General features: G+C 34.7%; 1 protein-coding gene across 8 annotated transcripts in view; it reads right to left on the bottom strand.

Annotated features, from left to right (window-relative positions):
* The window catches only part of VMP1 (vacuole membrane protein 1), a 106,023-nt gene that overhangs the window by 72,455 nt on the left and 14,782 nt on the right, over positions 1-18,786 (bottom strand). For 5 of the 8 annotated variants that reach the window (XM_039885814.1, XM_039885815.1, XM_039885817.1 and 2 more), the window contains 4 exons: positions 16,584-16,685; positions 14,144-14,279; positions 12,986-13,076; positions 11,732-11,842 (listed from right to left, as the gene is read on the bottom strand). In XM_039885814.1, the coding sequence (XP_039741748.1) occupies positions 11,732-11,842; positions 12,986-13,076; positions 14,144-14,279; positions 16,584-16,659 (414 nt within the window). In that variant the 5' untranslated portion in view covers positions 16,660-16,685. Of the gene's footprint in view, positions 1-11,731; positions 11,843-12,985; positions 13,077-14,143; positions 14,280-16,583; positions 16,686-18,370; positions 18,441-18,786 lie in introns of all 8 variants that reach the window. The other 3 variants (XM_039885811.1, XM_039885813.1, XM_039885816.1) reach the window with 2 other exon arrangements.

The following is an 18,786-nucleotide window of genomic DNA, read 5'->3' as shown; positions in this document are numbered from 1 at the left end:
TCTTTTTGTCTCCTTTTCTGCCCTCTTTTGGCTTGACTTTTTAAAATAAACTACTCAAGTTATACCTTCCCCTATTAGCTTGATAATTATATATTCTTGCGTGCTTACCCTAAAGATTATAATATAAATCCTTGTTTATTAAAGTCTTATATAAATTAATCTTACCTTTTCCAGGGCAAAGCAAAGACCTTAGAATAATTTCAATTACTCCACATCTGATTTATAGAGCATGTATTTTTAATTCTCTCTCTAGATTTTAAATTTCTCAAGACACTATTACTACTGTTTTTAATGTCAAATTTAATTCAAATTTACCCATATATTTACCCTGTCCTTACCCTTCATTCATTCCTGAATCTCTGGACTTCAATCTAGAATCCCTTTGTTTCTATTCAAAGAATACTTTTTATATTTCCCTTAGAGCATCTTTGCTGGTGACAAAGTTTCTGCTTTTCTGAAAATATTTCTTTTTTATACTGTTCATGGGATGCCTTGACTATAGAATCCTCTATTGGTAGTTATTTTAATTTAGTCCTTGAAAGATACCATTCTATTGTCAGTTCACTTCTCAATATCAATGACAGCAAGAAGTCAGTCTTACTGGAGTTCCTCTGAAGACAGTATGTCTTTTTCTCCATCTTTCCTTTTTTGTTCTGGATATTTTTCTCTGGCCTATTCCACAGTATATTAGCTGTCTCTACTGAAAGTCCATTAGTTGAGTTTTTATTTCAGTTACTATGTTTTTTTAATTCTAGAATTCTCATTTGGCTCTCGCTTAGTTTCCAATTCTCTACCAAGATAATAAAACTTGTTTTTTATTTCCTTGAGCACATTGGTTTTGAATTAAAGTACATGTTTAATAACTTCATTAAGTGGATTCTCTGTGATCTATTTCTATTATTTCTTTGTTTTGATCAAATTATCTTGTCTCCTCAGATATCTGATTACTTTTGATTGAGTGCTGGACTTATATATGAAAAAATACAGAGTGAAAATATGACAGCTAAGATGATTTTATTTTCCTCCAGACTTAAGCCCGAGCTTCAGTCTCCATAAGGGCTGATTTATGTCTAGTTCATCCCTACGTTTAAAGTGTGACCTCTTAAGGTTCTAACCCAAAGCCTGTGGGTTGATCTATCAGGGCATACTCTTGGCCAGTCTCACCTCTCTGGGTTTCCTCTTTAACAGAGATGTTGACCTTGTAATTTCTTGTTCTTTTTCTTATCTCTATGATAACTTTAAACAGATGTTTTTAAATTTTATCATCCTTTTTATAATACTTTCATGAGAGTTGATCCAAATTTCCCCCACTTACAGCTGACAAACTGAGGCTTAAAAATTAAAAAATTTGTCAAATGTTAGCTAGTACTATTTAGCCAGGCATGAAAGTTTGTAGTCCCATAATAAAATTACCTTCAATCACCTGCATATTCTTGAATATTAAAGAAAAGTATGGAATTATACCATTATATCTGAAACTGGGTGTGCCATGGGACTATGTCCTACACGTAAATATATATATCACAATGGAAAGGCTGACTGCTAACTGCTAAAGTAATTAATGTTCACGAGAAACTACTAAGAAAATTTATTTTCATTCACATGCATTAACTGGTATTATGTAGGCATTATTACAGATAAATAACAGAATATCCCTCTAATTTAAGTAGAGCTACCTAAGGGTTTCATATTTATCCAGAATAGAACCTGAAAATATAGTACTGTATTTTGTTGTACTAGCAATGCCACCTAGTGGCAGCCAAACACAGACATACTTAGAAAATAAGCTACAGAAGACTGGCTGTTTCTTAACCTTTTATGGGTTACAGAATGGTCTCCAACCTTTTTGGCACCAGGGACTGGGTTCATGGAAGACAATTTTTCCACAGACCAGGGAGTGGGTGGTGGGGTGGTTTTAGGATGGTTCAAGCACATGACATTTACTGTGCATTTTATTTCTAATATTATACTGTAATATATGAAATACTTATACAATTCACCATAATGCAGAATCAGATGCCACAAGATGCAGCTGTACAACTGAAGTACATTAACTGACTTGCCACTCTATAAAACTTACCACCAGATGAAGCGTTGTCTTTTGCCATTCACTGATAGGGTTTTGATATGAGTTTGCAAGCAATGATTTATTATGGTCTCTGCAGTTAAATCTCTCTGCTAATGTTAATCTGTACTTGCAGCCACTCCCCAGAGTTAACATCACTGCCTCAGCTCCACCTCATAGTATCAAGCATTAGATTCTCTTAAGGAGCGCGCAACCTAGATCCCTCAATACGCAGTTCACAATAGGGTTCACGCTCCTATGAGAATCTAATGTCTAATGATCTGAAGTGGAGCTAAGGCAGTCATGCTAGCACTGGGAAGTGGCTTCAAATACAGGTGAAGCTTTGCTCGCTAGCTCACCTCCTGCTGTGCAGCTAGGAGATGGGGTGGGGACCCCTAGGCTACATAGTCTTTAGAGAATCTAATACTATAGGTCCTTTTTGCCAGAAAAAATGCACATTTGCAAAAACACATAACAATATGTATAGTATTTCAGAAAATTAATAGACCTCCTGAAGCTCATTTGTTGACTATTACAATTAATGGAACAAACCAACTAATCTAGAGACCCAACTAACTCCCCTCAAGCCTTGAGAAGGAATCCATTCACTTTTCCCTTTCTCTCTTCCTCATTGGTTAGCAATCACTATTACTGCATAAACAGTATCTAACTTTTCCTTTACGGCTAGATATCTGTTCTCTGCAAAGTACTAGATTTCCAATACTCTCAAATCAATTTACAAAATTTAATGGTAGCCCAAACTAGTCATTTTTCCTGGTTGACTTTCATTAAATTTAAGTAGGTCAAACAATTACTCTTATTTCTAATGTTTAAAGAAGTGAAGAAGGGGGAAGGGGATAGGAAAATGGGGTAAAAGGGATCAAATATGTGGTGACAGAAAGAAATCTAGCTATGGGAGGTGAACACAAAATGTAAATATATATATGCCTTACTGTTAAAATGTACAGCTGAAACTCACCGGATTTTGTTAACCAATGTCACCATAAAAAAATGAATTAATTAAAAAAAAATTAAGAGGTGAAGAAGACTTCCAGGACATCTAAATTAAGTTGTATAACTTTTCAATTGTATCTAAAAACGTAAATGAAATTTTCTACTGATAAACTTAAAAATCAAAACAACTTTTCCATTATAAAGGCATATATATAGGTATATAATATTTTAGGAAGCTTAGTAACACTTCTAGATAAGCGTTAGTTGTACAATGAGTTATAATTAACTAAACAATACTTACAAAAGAAGTAACTTCCATACTGGAAAGAACTTAATTGGGAAATTTTGTCTATTCAGGAAAAAATATCTTATTCACTTTAAAGCCATGATTTCCAGGAAAGAGAACCATGATGAAGAATGAATTAAATCTTTTCCCTTTGTTAAACTCAGTATCTTTTTCATCTATTTTGCTGCAAATTATTGTCAAAAAGAGGGTTGTATTTCTGACCAGACTACTCACTTAACACAGTCACTTCATGGAAAAGGTTCCTGTTTCATCAGCTCAAAAACGTATGACATTAAAATGTTAACACCACATCTCCCTAAGTGAGAATTATGTAAAGCCTCATAAACGAAAGAAGGTTTAATTAGGACTTTGCAAATACAATCACATTTCACAGATATAAAACAAAAGAAGTGGTGATCTATAAGGATAAAACTGTGTGATCTATAAGGATAAAACTGTAGACCATGTATCACCAAGAATATGTTTTTACAATCTAAGCAGATATTACTTAGAATAGCTTCTTAAATAACACAGATCAAGTTTTTAAACTTTTATTTGATTCTGTTTTGCCTTTGATTTCCTGGCTATTTTTCTCTATTCTATAATTGCCAAAGTTCACAAGCGGATAGTCTAAACCTATTGATGAAATTTGTTATTATGCATTTGCTACACTATTGGTTATTGACTACCTTTGCTCTTAGGATGACTACATGAGATAATTTATGTAAAGTGCTGAGCAAAGAGTCCAGCACACTGTAAACATTCAGTATGTTAACTAGTCTATCAGTCAAGATAGGCTACAACAATGAATACCACCAAAAGCTTACTCTACATACTCATCACAGGCTGGCAAAGGGAATCTGTTCATCACAGTCAGAGACTCAGGCTCCATCTTTGTAGGGAGCCAAAGCTCCCCAAATTCAAAAGAGTGCATGGTTTATCTCAGGAGGCCTGCTTGCATAAAAAAGAAAAGGCTGGTTCTGTTGAATTTCAGGAAGAAGAAGGTTAAGTATAGCCTAAGGGAGTGTCGAAGGGAGTGTCAATTGCACCTGGATCTTCAGGATGTTACTTTTGTGTTGTTTTGAAATGCACAAAGAAACAGACTGTGTTTAAAAGGAGGTTAAGAAATAAACTCGGAAAGGCAGTTGTGAGATCTGCTCTCCCTCCTGCACCCTGTCTGTCTTCTCTTTTTTCTCAGTCCCCGCTCCCCCATTCAGGTACCCGGTTTGACTTGGTCGGCTGGCTTCCGACAGAGTGGCGCCTGAACAGGGACCTGAAAACGGGGGGAAAAAGCAAGGACCCACCGCAAGAAGAGTGCACTCGAGATTGGCCAAAGAAGCCGTGGGCGGTGAAGGTGAGTACGCAGGAGTTTTTGTAAATATAGAAACTGTAAGAGAAAATATAATGGGCCAAGGAAATAGTCGACTGCTATTTGTACATATGCTTAAGAATATGCTTAGAGTTAGAGGAGCTAAAGTAGCTCAGCAACAGTTAATTAAGTTTTTGCAATTTATAGAAGAAGTTTGTCCCTGGTTCCCTGAGGAAGGGACAGTTGATTTAGAGACATGGTTAAGAGTGGGTAAAAAGTTACGGGATTACTATGATGACCACGGACCTACTAAGGTTCCGGCAGATACTTTTGGGCTTTGGACTTTGATTAGAGATTCTTTAGACCCTAGGCATGAAAGAGATCAGATTAAAGAACAAATGTCACCTGTACTTAAAACAAAAAGTGTTCATGAGTATGACGAATCTGAGGCTGCTGGGGTTGTGCCTTCTGCTCCTCCGATGCCTCCCCCTCCTTTCAACTCCATTTTTACTGATGAACAAACTTTTACAGTTTGCTAATATGCAGTCATTTATCTTTCCTCGTGTAATTAAGACCACCCCGATACAGAATGCTCTTAATATATTTACTGATGGTTCCTCTAATGGAAAAGCCGTGTATGCTGTTGACAACCAAAATCCTATTGTCATACAAACATCCCCTGCATCTGCTCAGATTGTAGAATTGCGGGCAGTTGCTGCAATTTTTCAAATATTCGCTCAACAACCCCTTAACCTATATACTGATAGTCAATACATTGCTAAAGCTTTAATTATATTGGAGACTGTACCTTATATTGCTACCCACAATTCTGAGGTGCATTCATTATTGGCGCAAATTCAATTGGCTATGCACAACAGAAAAGAATTCTCATACAAATCTCCCTGGTCCTTTGTCTAAGGCTAATGCACTTGTTGATGCAGCCACCCACCTATGTCTGCTTGCTAGTAATGTTGAACAAGCACGACAATCTCATGCTATACATCATCAAAATAGTTCTTATCTAAGAAAGCAATTTCATCTCACCAGAGAAGCAGCAAGACAAATTATAAAAAGTTGTCCCACTTGCCCTCAGTTTTTTCATGTTCCTCATTATGGTATTAATCCCCGTGGTTTGATACCGAATCAAATTTGGCAGATGGATGTAACCCACATTCCTGAATTTGGTAAATTAAAATATGTACATGTTACTGTAGATACATTTTCTGGATTCATTTTCGCTTCTGCTTTGACTGGTGAAGCCACTAAACATGTTATTGATCACTGCTTACGCTGCTTTGCAGCTATTGGATGTCCTCAAATTCTTAAGACAGACAATGGCTCTGGTTATACTAGTGCCGCTTTTCTTAAATCATGCCTTATTCATTTTAAATTTTTTAAATTTGGATGCCAAAGGGCACTCTGCAGCTGAGCGCTTATGGCATCCCGCTACTACTTCTAATTATGCCACTGTAAGATGGAAAGATCCGTTAACTGGACAATGGAATGGACCAGATTCTGTACTAATATGGGGGCGAGGGCATGTTTGTGTTTTTCCGCAGGGAGCTGACGGAGCACGCTGGTTGCCTGAACGACTAGTGCAGCATGCCGAAAATGAACATCGAGATTATTCTTCTGATGGGAATACTGATTAATCCAACAGCTTATGCTGCAGTGCATTGGGCTTACATCCCAGATCCTCCGGTACTACATCCAACTGTTTGGTCTGGGCCACAGATCCAGGTTTTTTCTAATAACTCTAAACTTTTAGGATTGCCATTAACCATGGAACAGCAATATGTATATGATAATTTTAATTTTTCCGGATCAGCAATAGGACTACCTATTTGTTTTCTATTCAATTCTACTTCCCAACCTGGGTGTTTGAATATCACGGAGCAGCCTTAGCATAAGAAAGGAGCTGTTATGCTTGGGGCTCCTGATGGCGAAGCTGTAAGCAACAATGATACAATTCCGTTTGAACTTTGTCACTCGAAGAGGCATCTGCAAAAAGATTCAGTATGGTGGCATCATTGTCATCAAGAGAATGTCACTTTGTATCCAGTAACAGGATTTAATGAAACTGTTTGGGACTTCTCTCGGCCTTATAACACTGAGACTGCTTTATCTGCTGGACTCTGGAAAACAAGCTCTGGCGCTTGGCAGATTCATATTTGGAAACTGGCTGCCGGACTTGTGTTAATAATTGTCAGCTGTCTAATTGTGTTACTCCTGTTAACACTTCTGTTCTTGTGCTTAGATAACCACCATTTATAATGGTTCCTGTTAACCTTACAGGCCCTTGGTTTGATGAATATGGGTTACAGGTTTTACAAAAAATTAACACGGCCTTAGGAAGATCTATAAGGGCTGTGGCTGTTGTTGTGGCAGGTATTCTTGTAGCCTTAAAGGAAGCTCCCGAACTACAAATAAGTACTGGTAAGGGTTTAAAAGGTTTAGTCCCTACTTGGGGACCATTTACTCATTTATTAGGATTTGTTATCGTTCTAGCTTGTTTCGTGTTAGTCATCTTGTGTTTATTGCCATATCTGTTGAAATGCGTAATACAAGCAGTGCGAGATGTTGGTTCCGAGATACATGCAATAAAGTTAAGAAATAAAAATACCCCAGTATAGTGGCTGGTAGTCAAAGACGGGTAAGGACTTCTTGGAAACTGGACAACCTAAGACAGGGCATGTATGATGGAATACATGTTCCAATGACGGGTAAGCTCCATGTTTCGCAGGAAGCCACCTAAGACAGGCACAGTCTACTATAAAGTAAAAAAGGGGGAATTGTAGGGAGCCAAAGCTCCCCAAATTCAAAAGAGTGCATGGTTTATCTCAGGAGGCCTGCTTGCATAAAAAAGTAAAGGCTGGTTCTGTTGAATTTCAGGAAGAAGAAGGTTAAGTATAGCCTAAGGGAGTGTCGAAGGGAGTGTCAATTGCACCTGGATCTTCAGGATGTTACTTTTGTGTTGTTTTGAAATGCACAAAGAAACAGATTGTGTTTAAAAGGAGGTTAAGAAATAAACTCGGAGAGGCAGTTGTGAGATCTGCTCTCCCTCCTGCACCCTGTCTGTCTTCTCTTTTTTCTCAGTCCCCGCTCCCCCATTCAGGTACCCGGTTTGACTTGGTCGGCTGGCTTCCGACACATCTTGACACAATATTTAAGTAAAAGAGAGCATGACAAACCTTGAAGCTTCTGCCAAGAAGCAACACTTATCACTTATGCTCACTGCTCACTTATTTCATTGGTCAAGGCAAATCATATGGCTGAATTTTAATAGGATGGAGATGCAAAAACTCTCCACAGATATGGATACCACAAAAATAAACATCAAATATAGGTAAAGAAATAGAATTGACTTCAGCTAGTATTACTCTAATAATAATGATGATAATAAGTTGTTGTTAGTAGTAGTAATAGCAGTTAACTTACTACGGTCTAACTTTTGTCCCAACGAGGCAATTGAAAAATAAACAAAGACCTGCGACATCTTTTATTTTCCTTTTGCTTAACTTCTCTGAAAATTATTTTTTTGTAAATGCTCATTTTTCTTCATTCGCTCCTGGAAGGAACGCCTGTGTCTAAATGGAAAGACCTGAGAACTAAAGATAATCTGGTCAAATGAAAATGGCATATGCTGGGGCTCTCTTTATATTTCTTTTTAACATTAACATATTGCTCCCTAAGGCTTTATATACTGTATTTGTTTGCTATATTGGCCTTTCATCCATTTCTGATCATTACTGTCTAATAAAGTGGGTTGTGGGTTTTTTTTACAAAATCGACACCTATTGACATGACAAAAACTTTCAGCAAACTAGGAAGAGGCAAGCTGCTTCAAATTGATAAAGAAGTCTGCAAGAGACCTACAGCTAACAACACTTAATGGTGAGAAACTCCAGGCTTTCCCACTATGACTGGCAACAAGGCAGAAGGGACCAATCACCACTAGTTAACATCATACTGGAAGACCTAGCTAACACAGTAAGACAAGAAAAGGAAATGAAAGGGTATACAAAGTAAGAAAGAAGTAATAAAACTGTCTTTATTTGCAGACGAGATGATTATATATGTAAAAAATCCTACAAAATTGACAAAAAAAGTCCTGAAACTATTAAGTGATTAGAGCAAGGTTGCAGGATACAAGTTTAACACACAAAAGTCAACTGCCTTCCTATATACCAGCAATTAATATACACAATCCATGAATTATGACCAAAGGTGTTGAAAACTTAAATACACAAAAACTTGCACATGAATGTTTATAGCAACTTTATTAATAATTACCACAACCTGGAAACAACCATGATGTCCTTTAATAGGTGAATGGATAAACACTGTGGTAGCACACCCAGAAATGGAATATTATTCAGTGATAAAAAGAAATGAGGTATCGAGCCATGAAAAAAATGGAGGAGTTTTAAATGCATATTGCTAAGTGAAAGAAGTCATGCAGAAAAGGATACATGCTGTATAATTCCAACTATATGACATTTTGGAAAGTCAAAACTTATAGACAGTAAAAGAATCATGGGTGAGGGAGCAAGAAGGGGGTAGGAATAAATAAACAGAACACAGGGTATTTTTAGGACAGTAAAACTATTCTGTATGACAGTAATGGCAAATAAATAACATTCACATTTGTCAAAACTCATAGAACTGTAAAACACAAAGAGTGAACTCTAATGTAAACAATGAGTTTTAGTTAATAATGTACCAATATTGGTTCCACAATTGTAATAAATGTACCACACTAAAGCAAGATGTTAATAGTAGGGGAAACAATCATTATGTTGCATGCCTGGAACTAATATAATATGTCAACTATATCACAATTTTTTATAAAGCAATTAAAAAATAGGGGAAACTGTGTGTGTGTGTGTGTGTGTGTGTGTGTGTGTGTGTGTGTGTGTGTGTGTATCCATGTCTTCTATCCTTCCTGCTCAATTTTCCTGCAAACCTAAATAAAACTGGTCTAAAAAAGTTAAGCCTATTCATTGAAAAAAAAAAAAAGTGTTCTTGGTCCTTTACAAATTTCCCTTTTCTTTCTATCCAACCATTGGCACCAGCAACCTACTTAGATTAGGTAAAGATTTCAACTACCCTGGAACATAATTCAATAACCCTTTAAATTTCTTTTTTCAGATACTTTAATATGTACTTAATGAACGAGTGAAGACACAACTGGTTTTATTCAATTAATGGTATCAACATCTAATCACTCAAGTCAGAAACCAATAGTTGTCTTTGGTTCCTTCTTCCCCCCATGCTAAACCATGATATCTTTTTGATTGTACCAATAAAATATTTCTCTAAGATTTAACCTGTTTCATTCCAATGCCACAGCCACTCCAACCATTCTTTTGAAATATTAAAGATTTATGCTATATTTTTTTCATTATTCAATTACAGTAGACATTCAACATTATATTAGTTTCAGGTATACAGCACAGTGGCCAGACATCCACATAATCTACAATGTAATCTCCCCAATTAGTCCAGTACTCACCTGGCACCACTCAAATGAATTTTGTAACAAATGCTTATTTGTATATTTCTAAATCCTTTACTGGACACATAGATCAATAGAACTAAATAATGTTTTTAAATCAAGACATTTTATAAATGTCATTTTATAAAAGTTTCTCATGGATATGAAAATAAAACCTCCATGTTTCAAAATTCTTTATTCTAACTTATTGTGTAATTTATAAGCCTCATTAGAATCCTTTTTAAGGTTCAGCAGAATCTGCTGTATTGCTTTTAGGTACTTCCAAATTAATCCAATGCTACAAAAGAATTCCTTAACCTGGGTTTCCCAAGGAAACTGAGGACAGGTCAAGAAAAGAACAGAAAGGTAACCTGTAACCTGTAATTCCTTCTTTTCTCCTCTGTTTCAACCTCTAGTATAGCGTTATATTTCTAAGAATAAAGTTATTAAAGAAATATTGATATGGGTTACTCCCTTGGGATTTATATCTCTATAAGGATAAAATCAGCAAGCAATCACGAAAAGAATTCTAAAATTCCAGGTTTTAAATTCTCATAAACTTGAAGAAGTTGTATATTACAGATTAATTTTCAAATTATTCTTCAGGCCATTAATACAGCAGCCTTTGAAACAATAACTCCTTAATATTTAGCATAGCTGCTTCAGAAATGAATTAATTAAAGCATAGGTATTGGAAGTATTTGCAGTGTTTAACTTTATTCAGCAATCAGTACTGCTATGACAACTTTTCGCCTGTTTTCCCTCAAGTTGTTTTCAAATATGGAATTGCTGTCAATATATTCAGTGACAGAAATAAAACAAGAGAGACACCCAGGGCACAAAATTTAATGAGGCACTCACTCATCAACCCCAAACTGATAGGACCCTGAAAGTGCTTATTTCTGTGCCCTAGGAAAAAAAAAATAATAAAAAATTAAATAAAATAAATCTGTGCCCTAGATGTCTCACTAGTCATTCCCTGGTCATAGTTCTGCTATTATTTCAGTATACTTGCCAGTGTTCAAAGGAAAACCTATCTCTTGAATTTCAACTCGGTAAAAAAATAATTTTTAGAAGGAGTATATTTTATACTTTGGTTTAAAAGAGTTTAAGAAAGCATTTAGTTCTTCATATGTAATAATACTTCATCAACTACATTCAGTAAGAATATCAAAATAACTATTCAAGTATGTACACAGTGTGTGAGAGAAGGCACTGTTTTTCACATGCTTATTAACAGAGAAAGTAAACTGTCCAAAGTAATTCTAAGCCTTACATGGAATTTTATGCATTGAAATTGCTTCAATTATTAAAACAACAATTGCACTGAGAACCGTTATTCTAAAATCTCAAAAGGAAAAAAATGTTTCCTGGCTGAATTAAGGAAACAATCTCATTTGCCTAAGGGTTTTCCCCCTTCTTTTTTTAAATCCTCAACCCAAAAGGAAAAGGGAAAACAAAACAGAATTCTAAATCAAACTTAAAGCACTGATTTTAGGATTAGAATGCTTCTAAAATCAAAGGTAATTAAATAAAAATCTTAGAATTTTAACTTTTGAAGTAAAAGCACCAATTAAAACATAATCTATCTCAATCTTGCTTATTAAAAGTTATTCTTACCAGATAAAGCAGAAAGGTGTGCAGCCCTGTTCCAAGCCCAACAGAAGACAAAATTCCTAAGCCTATCCAGTAGGCATACAAAAGAAACTGTTTCTCTATACGCTGCACATACTGGAAAACAAAAGGGATGAGGTAAAAAAAAAAAAAGAATTCTTAAACAGAAATGTGATATTTATTAACTACAATCAAAAGAAGATAAACCAACTAAATAAGTTTCCAAAAGGAAGAAAGTATGAAGATTAAAACTCTTTGGCCTAATTGGAATTAAGCTCTTGTTTCTCTTAGACCCTTAAAATCCTATTACTGCAATGATTTAATAGGAAACAATACAAATTACTAATAAGATAACTATAAGAATGAAAAATTTAAAGATATTTAAAAGTTATAAAAACTTTAAGAAAGCATGATAATATACAGTGGTAAGGGGGGGAGCTATTTATATATTTGTGAATAGAATGTATTCTTGTTTATCCAAGTAAAAAATGAGAATAAAATTATTTTTGTATTTAAGATCAAGATGCTTTTCAAACAAGAGCAAACTGAAGTCCACTGGAATATGGGCTTGTTGGAAGAATACCAGACTTTAGTCTAGTTTCTCATACTGGTAAGTAAATTCATCAAGCCAGTTGCCTGCAAACTCTTAATAGCATATAAAGATTTCTATTAAAACATTTAAAAGAAATGCATTTAAACTAGTAAAACCTCTCTAAGATTAAAGGTACATTGCTTTAAAATATGAAATGATACCATTTTAGAACATTATCCTATTACATACAATACATTGTTTTGCTATTTTAACAAAAGTTATTAACAAAATGTCCTATTTTCCCTTCAGTTATGTTGTACATTTGCCTACAGGCAAATGAATCTCTCTATATAAAACTTAACCTTCAATCTAGGATGAGTATATCTGTTTGGATGGATCACAGAGTATGTTAAAGAAAATACAATGACTTTGGTAGTGAGTAAAAGATTCATGCTGCTCTGACTAAACATTGTCAGGAAAGTTACATTTACATCTTTGAAGGTAAAAAGGAATGACATATACCCAGTATGAATGCTGAGCAGCCATATTTCTGATATTTGGCCATAAAAGTAAAACATTAAGATATCAGTTATGAGATAAACAGAAAAACAAAACCAAGCCTAAATATATTGAGGGTAGGAATTCTATGAAGTTCACTTGTCCCAGTTTGAAACTGTTTGAGATTAGGGAAGGTACAAGAATAGAAGCAGAATTGCTGGACCTCTTACCTGTTGATGTGCTCCTTCAACATAATACGTAGCTATAAGCATAGCAAGCAGCAGTAAAGAAGACACCACAAGGTTTTGCCGATGCCATAATCTTAAAAACATATTTAAAAAAATAAAATTATCTCAGTTTCATTTTCAGGATTCATCATTCTCAAAACAATTTCTTGTTGAAGCAGTTAGGTTATTTAGCTCAGCTATAGAATCAGTTCTTTCTGGGATGAGCTCTTTTGTCCTTAAACACTATGCCCTCTTGGGGTATAGAAAAAGGTCAAAGGAAAATACATGGGTATACAACCCAATTTCTTATCATAAACTTCATGGTAGTCTTTCCCTTGTCCAAAGACTGATCTTATTTACACTCAACAACTTCTAATTGGGAGAGGCATTACAATATAATGGAAAGAGCACTGGCCTTCCAGTCAGAAGACCTGGGTCACAGTCCCTTAAATACTGCACTTTGAGTAAGACACTTAACCAATCTGATTCTGTTTCTTGTTTTTAAAATCATAATAATCATATACTTGTTTTATGTTTTTCGTGGAGCTTCTTTAAAGATCAACTGAATTTTGAAAAATGTTACAAAATGTTTTTATAATGTTACAAATGTACTTACAATTTTTATTATAAGTACAATAAAAATGCAGGATAATATTACAGATAACTTGGAAAGGAAGCCAGAAAATGATAAGGCATGTAAAAGTTCAACTTGCCCTGTATAATATCTGAAACAAGGCTTACAAGTACTAAATTTAAAGATAGAACACATTTTCTTGGCAGAGTCCTTCCTCATTGGCTCAAATTATCAGTAAAAGTGCCACGTATTCTGAACTTTGTCCTACAGTGTGCCTAATGTAAACAGGAATGAATTCTCCTGAAGGTAAAACCAGAAGAAAAAAAACCTCATTTTCAGTGTTCTCCTTTGCATAAAAGAATCAACACAAGACAGTGGTCAACTGTAAATAATCCAGTGAGCAAATAGCAGTATGTTTTTGATCTGCTTTTCTTCAAACTATAGGAAGGAAAATAAATACATTCCTACAACGCTCTAAATTTAATTAATCTATTTTAATAAAACAGGTGGCAGGGAGCAAGAGATTGCTGAAGATTTCTAAAACTAGTAAATAAGGTTTATATAAAAGGTAATGGGAGACTCTTTACTTTGAGGTCCATTCCTTCAAGATTACTAGGATTTCCAGAGAAAAATACTGCAAGGTAATGAGTGGCTGTCTCCACAGGACAATATTCTGCCTTTCTTCCCGATCCCTCCTCTTCTTTTCATTCATTGAAGAGGGGTCTGAAAAACATTAGTGCAGAAGTTAAAACAAAATGTTCATCGTTTTTTCCAATCACTTTCAAAATTAATCTACCGTCCCATCACAGATTTGAAAAACTGCACATAAACCTCAAAAAAAAAAAAAAATGTGGCTCACACTGTGACAATGGGCTAGGTGCTTCTACTCTGCTCTTAACATTATTTATGCAATCATTTTATTGTCAGGACATGAGTTCTATTCTTGTACATTACTGGAATATTAAATTATCCCATTTTTTATGAAGAACAATTCAGCATCATGTTGTACAGCAAAATACGAAGGCACATTACTTGGTTCCAAATCCTGACTTTTGCCATCTACTAGTCTTGTGACCTTGGACAAGTCAGTTAACCTTTCTATGCCTCAGTTTAAAATCAAGAAAAAAACAGTACTTACTTTTTAAGGTCATTATAAAGATTAAATGAGTTAATATATGTAAAGTTCTCAGAAGTTTAATATTTAGTAAGTATACAATTAAGGTTATTATTGTCATCATCTATCAAAATTACAAATGCATAGAGCAGAGCCCACTTATATGAGGTTTCACTTTCTGCGTTGTCAGTACCCGTGATTAATCTCGGTCTGAAAATATTAAACAAAAATTCCAGAAATAAACAATTTATAAGTTTTAAACTGTGTGCTGTTTTGAGCTACATGATGAAACCTCACCAACTGCTCTGTCCCACCTGGGACGTGAATCATCCTTCTGTCCATGCTTTGTCCACTACTTATCCATTAGTCACTTAGTAGCTGTACCGATTATCAGATGGACTGTGGTATTGCAGTGCTTGTTTTCATGTAATCCTTACTTTACCTGATAAAGGCCCCAAAGCGCAAAAGTAGTGATGCTGGCAATTTGGATATGCCAAAGAAAAGTGTAAGTATGTATGGAAAAAATACAGTATATATAGGATTCAGTACTATCCATGGTTTCGGTCATTCTCTGGGGGTCTCGGAACGTATCCTCCATTCCAAGGAAATGGGCGACTACTGTACCCTATAACCCAATAATTCCATTTCTAAGAATGATTAGGTATAAGGTGAAATGACTTTTGTACAAGCTTATTCAGTGAAGTGAAGCATTATTTCTCCTAGCAAAAGATTACTGAATGCTAACCAACAGAGGACAGAGTGATTAAAGCATGGTACAATGGAATACCAAGCAGCCATAATAAACAGTAAGTTCTTCATGTACAGTTATAGAACAATCTCTAGAAAATATTAAGTAAAAAGAAAAAAAAACGCAGTAAAGAGGACTGTGTCATACTAACATTAATTTTAAATTCCAAGGGATTGGGGGGTAAGGAAAGGATACATAAATGTATGTGTTTATTGAAAGAAAGGGGAAAAAAACATGTAAAAGCTACTAATGAAAAGAGATTATGACATATGCACTGCTTATCTCTGAATCCTGAAACTTGGTGAAAAAATGCAAAATTTATCAGCAATCAGAGTAACTCACTTCCAAATAAGTGCTGCAAAATGTGTTCTGTAAGGGAATACAGTGATTCCAACAAACAAATGGAAACTACTATTTTAGATAGCTTACACTTCTTCCAACAGAATAAAATTTCTATGATATAATACTACCAGGCTGGAGTATTATTTAAGATGTGTTTGAGATGTCAAACAATTTAGAAGTTAAAAAAAAAAAAAACATTATAATTATCAGAAAAGGAAAACCTTTTATTTTCCTTTAAACACATAAAGTTCCTACTTAGATCATCTATATAAATAAAATCTGTAATTTTCAATGACGTATGAGTAAGAGTTAAATATACTGAAATTTACCATAAATTTCTAATTTGGTTAAAATGTAAATTTATCTGTTTCGAACTACAATTTTAAAATAAATCCACTATAAATAATCACATTCTGACTTTTTTGATAATTGTATATTTAGGATTAGTGTAAAAAGTAAATTTATAATCTACTTCTAAAGTTACAAAATAGCATGACAAAATTGAGCATCAAATAAATACTTATCATACCATAAGATTAACAAATAATAATCTTGTACCTAGAACACTGCTAAAGTGACCAGGGCCAGGCTACTTCTGCTGTTACTGTGAAAAATCGCCTTATAGGCCCTGACTCACAATATAATTTACTATGAAGAGCAAATAATTATAGTTAATCTTATATAAGAATCTTATATATCTTATATTATAGAAAATATTATTTTATTAACAGAAGATAATAAATATTAGATATATTTTTATTTTACTCCAATTAAAAGGATATCATTTAAACCCATAGATCTCCCTTCAAACCACCATACTTACCTGTGAAATTTCCATTATATTGTTCCTTGTTCATTGCTACACGTCTCTGGTCACAATTTTTTCCATTCTCTGCCATTTCATAGATCAAAAACTCTTGAGGAGCTAATAAAGCAAAATAAAATCCAGTGATACATTACATACTTCTGCTTTGCCTCTCTTACTGCATAAAACTGAACAGAGAAACATGACAACACTCCACATGCTATTTGAATAATGTGTTTACTGTACTTGTAGTTGAAGCCTTTTAACAGGTTAATTAAAGTTAAATGATGTCAGAAGGGTGAGGCCCTAATCTGATAGACCTGGTATCCTTATAAGAGGTGAAAAGAGACACCAGAGACCTCTCTCTGCATGCACACAGAGGAAAGGCCATGTGAGGACACAAGAGGGTAGCCGTCTAAAAGACAGGAAGAGAGGCCTCATCTGAAACCAACCCTGCCAGCACCTGAAATTTGGACTTCCAGACTCCAGAACCGTGAGAAAATAAATTCTGTTGTTTAGTCAACCAGTCTATGGTATTCTGTTACAGCAGCCCTAGCAGACTAATACAATGTCGATTAGTATAAACAAGGGGAACCAGATTACAGGTAGTATTATTAATAAACTGGCATTCTAGTTTGTGGATTTGGTTAGAATAATTCTATCCTCTGGATTCCATTAAGATATATGTTTACTATTTAAAATTTATAAACTACAAAGCTGGGGATCAGACACTGCAATGTGTCATCTATACCAAGATCCTGATGCCCCAAGTAGACTTAAATGTGTACACCAACCTTGTATCCAGGAACTGCCCTATGCACATTACTTTATGTGTCTTCAAATTGCAACAGTGACTACTCAATCTAGCATCAACATACCTTGTTAATCTTACTCATTATCATTTTCATCATCATAAAATGACCAGTTTTATGAGGTAACAGGAGAACTTGGTGTCTTCACTGATTTGAGGCCATATCAGGGCAAGCAGTATTTAGACTAGGTATTTTACCTGTATTCCACACCCTAGTTCTGAATGCATCCATCGCATTCTAATTGTTCTCCTTCCCAACTGAAAGTAGTTTTCCTTGGATCTAAAAGAATCCTACCAACACCACTTACTAGTTCCATGATCTTGGGTAAGTGATTTAAGCCTTTGCGTTTGAGTTTATTTGTAAAATATCACCATTTCTATTTTCCTGTCATCCTTAAATGGTTTTTATGTGTATGTGTGTGTTGCTTTGAGAGACTTGCAATAATTTAGTTTCTCTAGTTCAAGAGAAATTATATATAATTGTCCCGCACAGTGACTGGCAGATAGCAGGCAATTTTAGTTTCTCCGTGTCTTTTTCATGAATGTCACAATTATCCAAAATAATCATGATGAATTCTACCCTGAGTATTCATTCACTTATGGGCACTTATTTTCCATATTTCTCTACTGCACATGAGCCTGCATAATTGGTTTCCACAGAAGTGTCCACAGAATCAGAAAATACTGGATAACAGAAATGAATTATTTTCATCGATCCAAATATTTAAAAAGTACAAAAAGGATGATTAGTTAAAATTTATTATGGGTAAAAAGGCTCTAGCCTATGTAACTAGGGTAAGATAAAGTAACAATTTTTAAGGAGAGCCACTTTTCACAGTACGATGCAGCAGCATTAATTTTGGAAATTTGTGATGAAATAATGTCAGACTCCTAAATATGGAAATAAATCCAAAGTATCTGTAGTCTGTTTAAAGGACTGAAATCTTCTTAAACAGGAATCTAGCATATATCCCTGACATTCAATGGCACTTACTTTGAAATGAAAGTATTGTAACATCGATTTTGTTTGTAAGAATTCAGTTGTTGAAATCAACTCTATAAGTCTGTGGATGAAATGAGAAGACAGAAATAGGAAAGAAGCATAACTTAAACATCGAATAATTTTCATTGTGAAGATACATCTAGACACAGAAATGCTTTAAAAGGCTGTAACTTGGCAGATTTTAAACACAGCTGAAGCATCTAAAATAAAAAAGGCTAATATTAAAATATGTAGGGTTTCGCGTTTGTTTCTGGCAGAAGTGCTTAGAAAAAATACTGCTAAAATCAGCTCACAAAGGTTTTTTTGTAGGCTGTACATCCAGTGCTAAGACTATAATACTCCATTCATTTTAAACATTAGCTACACTTGTAATGCAATAACAATGTGAAACTAAATTACTGTGAGTT

This window comes from Pteropus medius, unplaced genomic scaffold, assembly GCF_902729225.1.
Source record: "Pteropus medius unplaced genomic scaffold, Ma_sr-lr_union100, whole genome shotgun sequence".
Taxonomy (NCBI): domain Eukaryota; kingdom Metazoa; phylum Chordata; class Mammalia; order Chiroptera; family Pteropodidae; genus Pteropus; species Pteropus medius.
The sequence above is the reverse complement of the archived record's forward strand: the minus strand, read 5'-3'. Positions and strand labels throughout refer to the sequence as shown.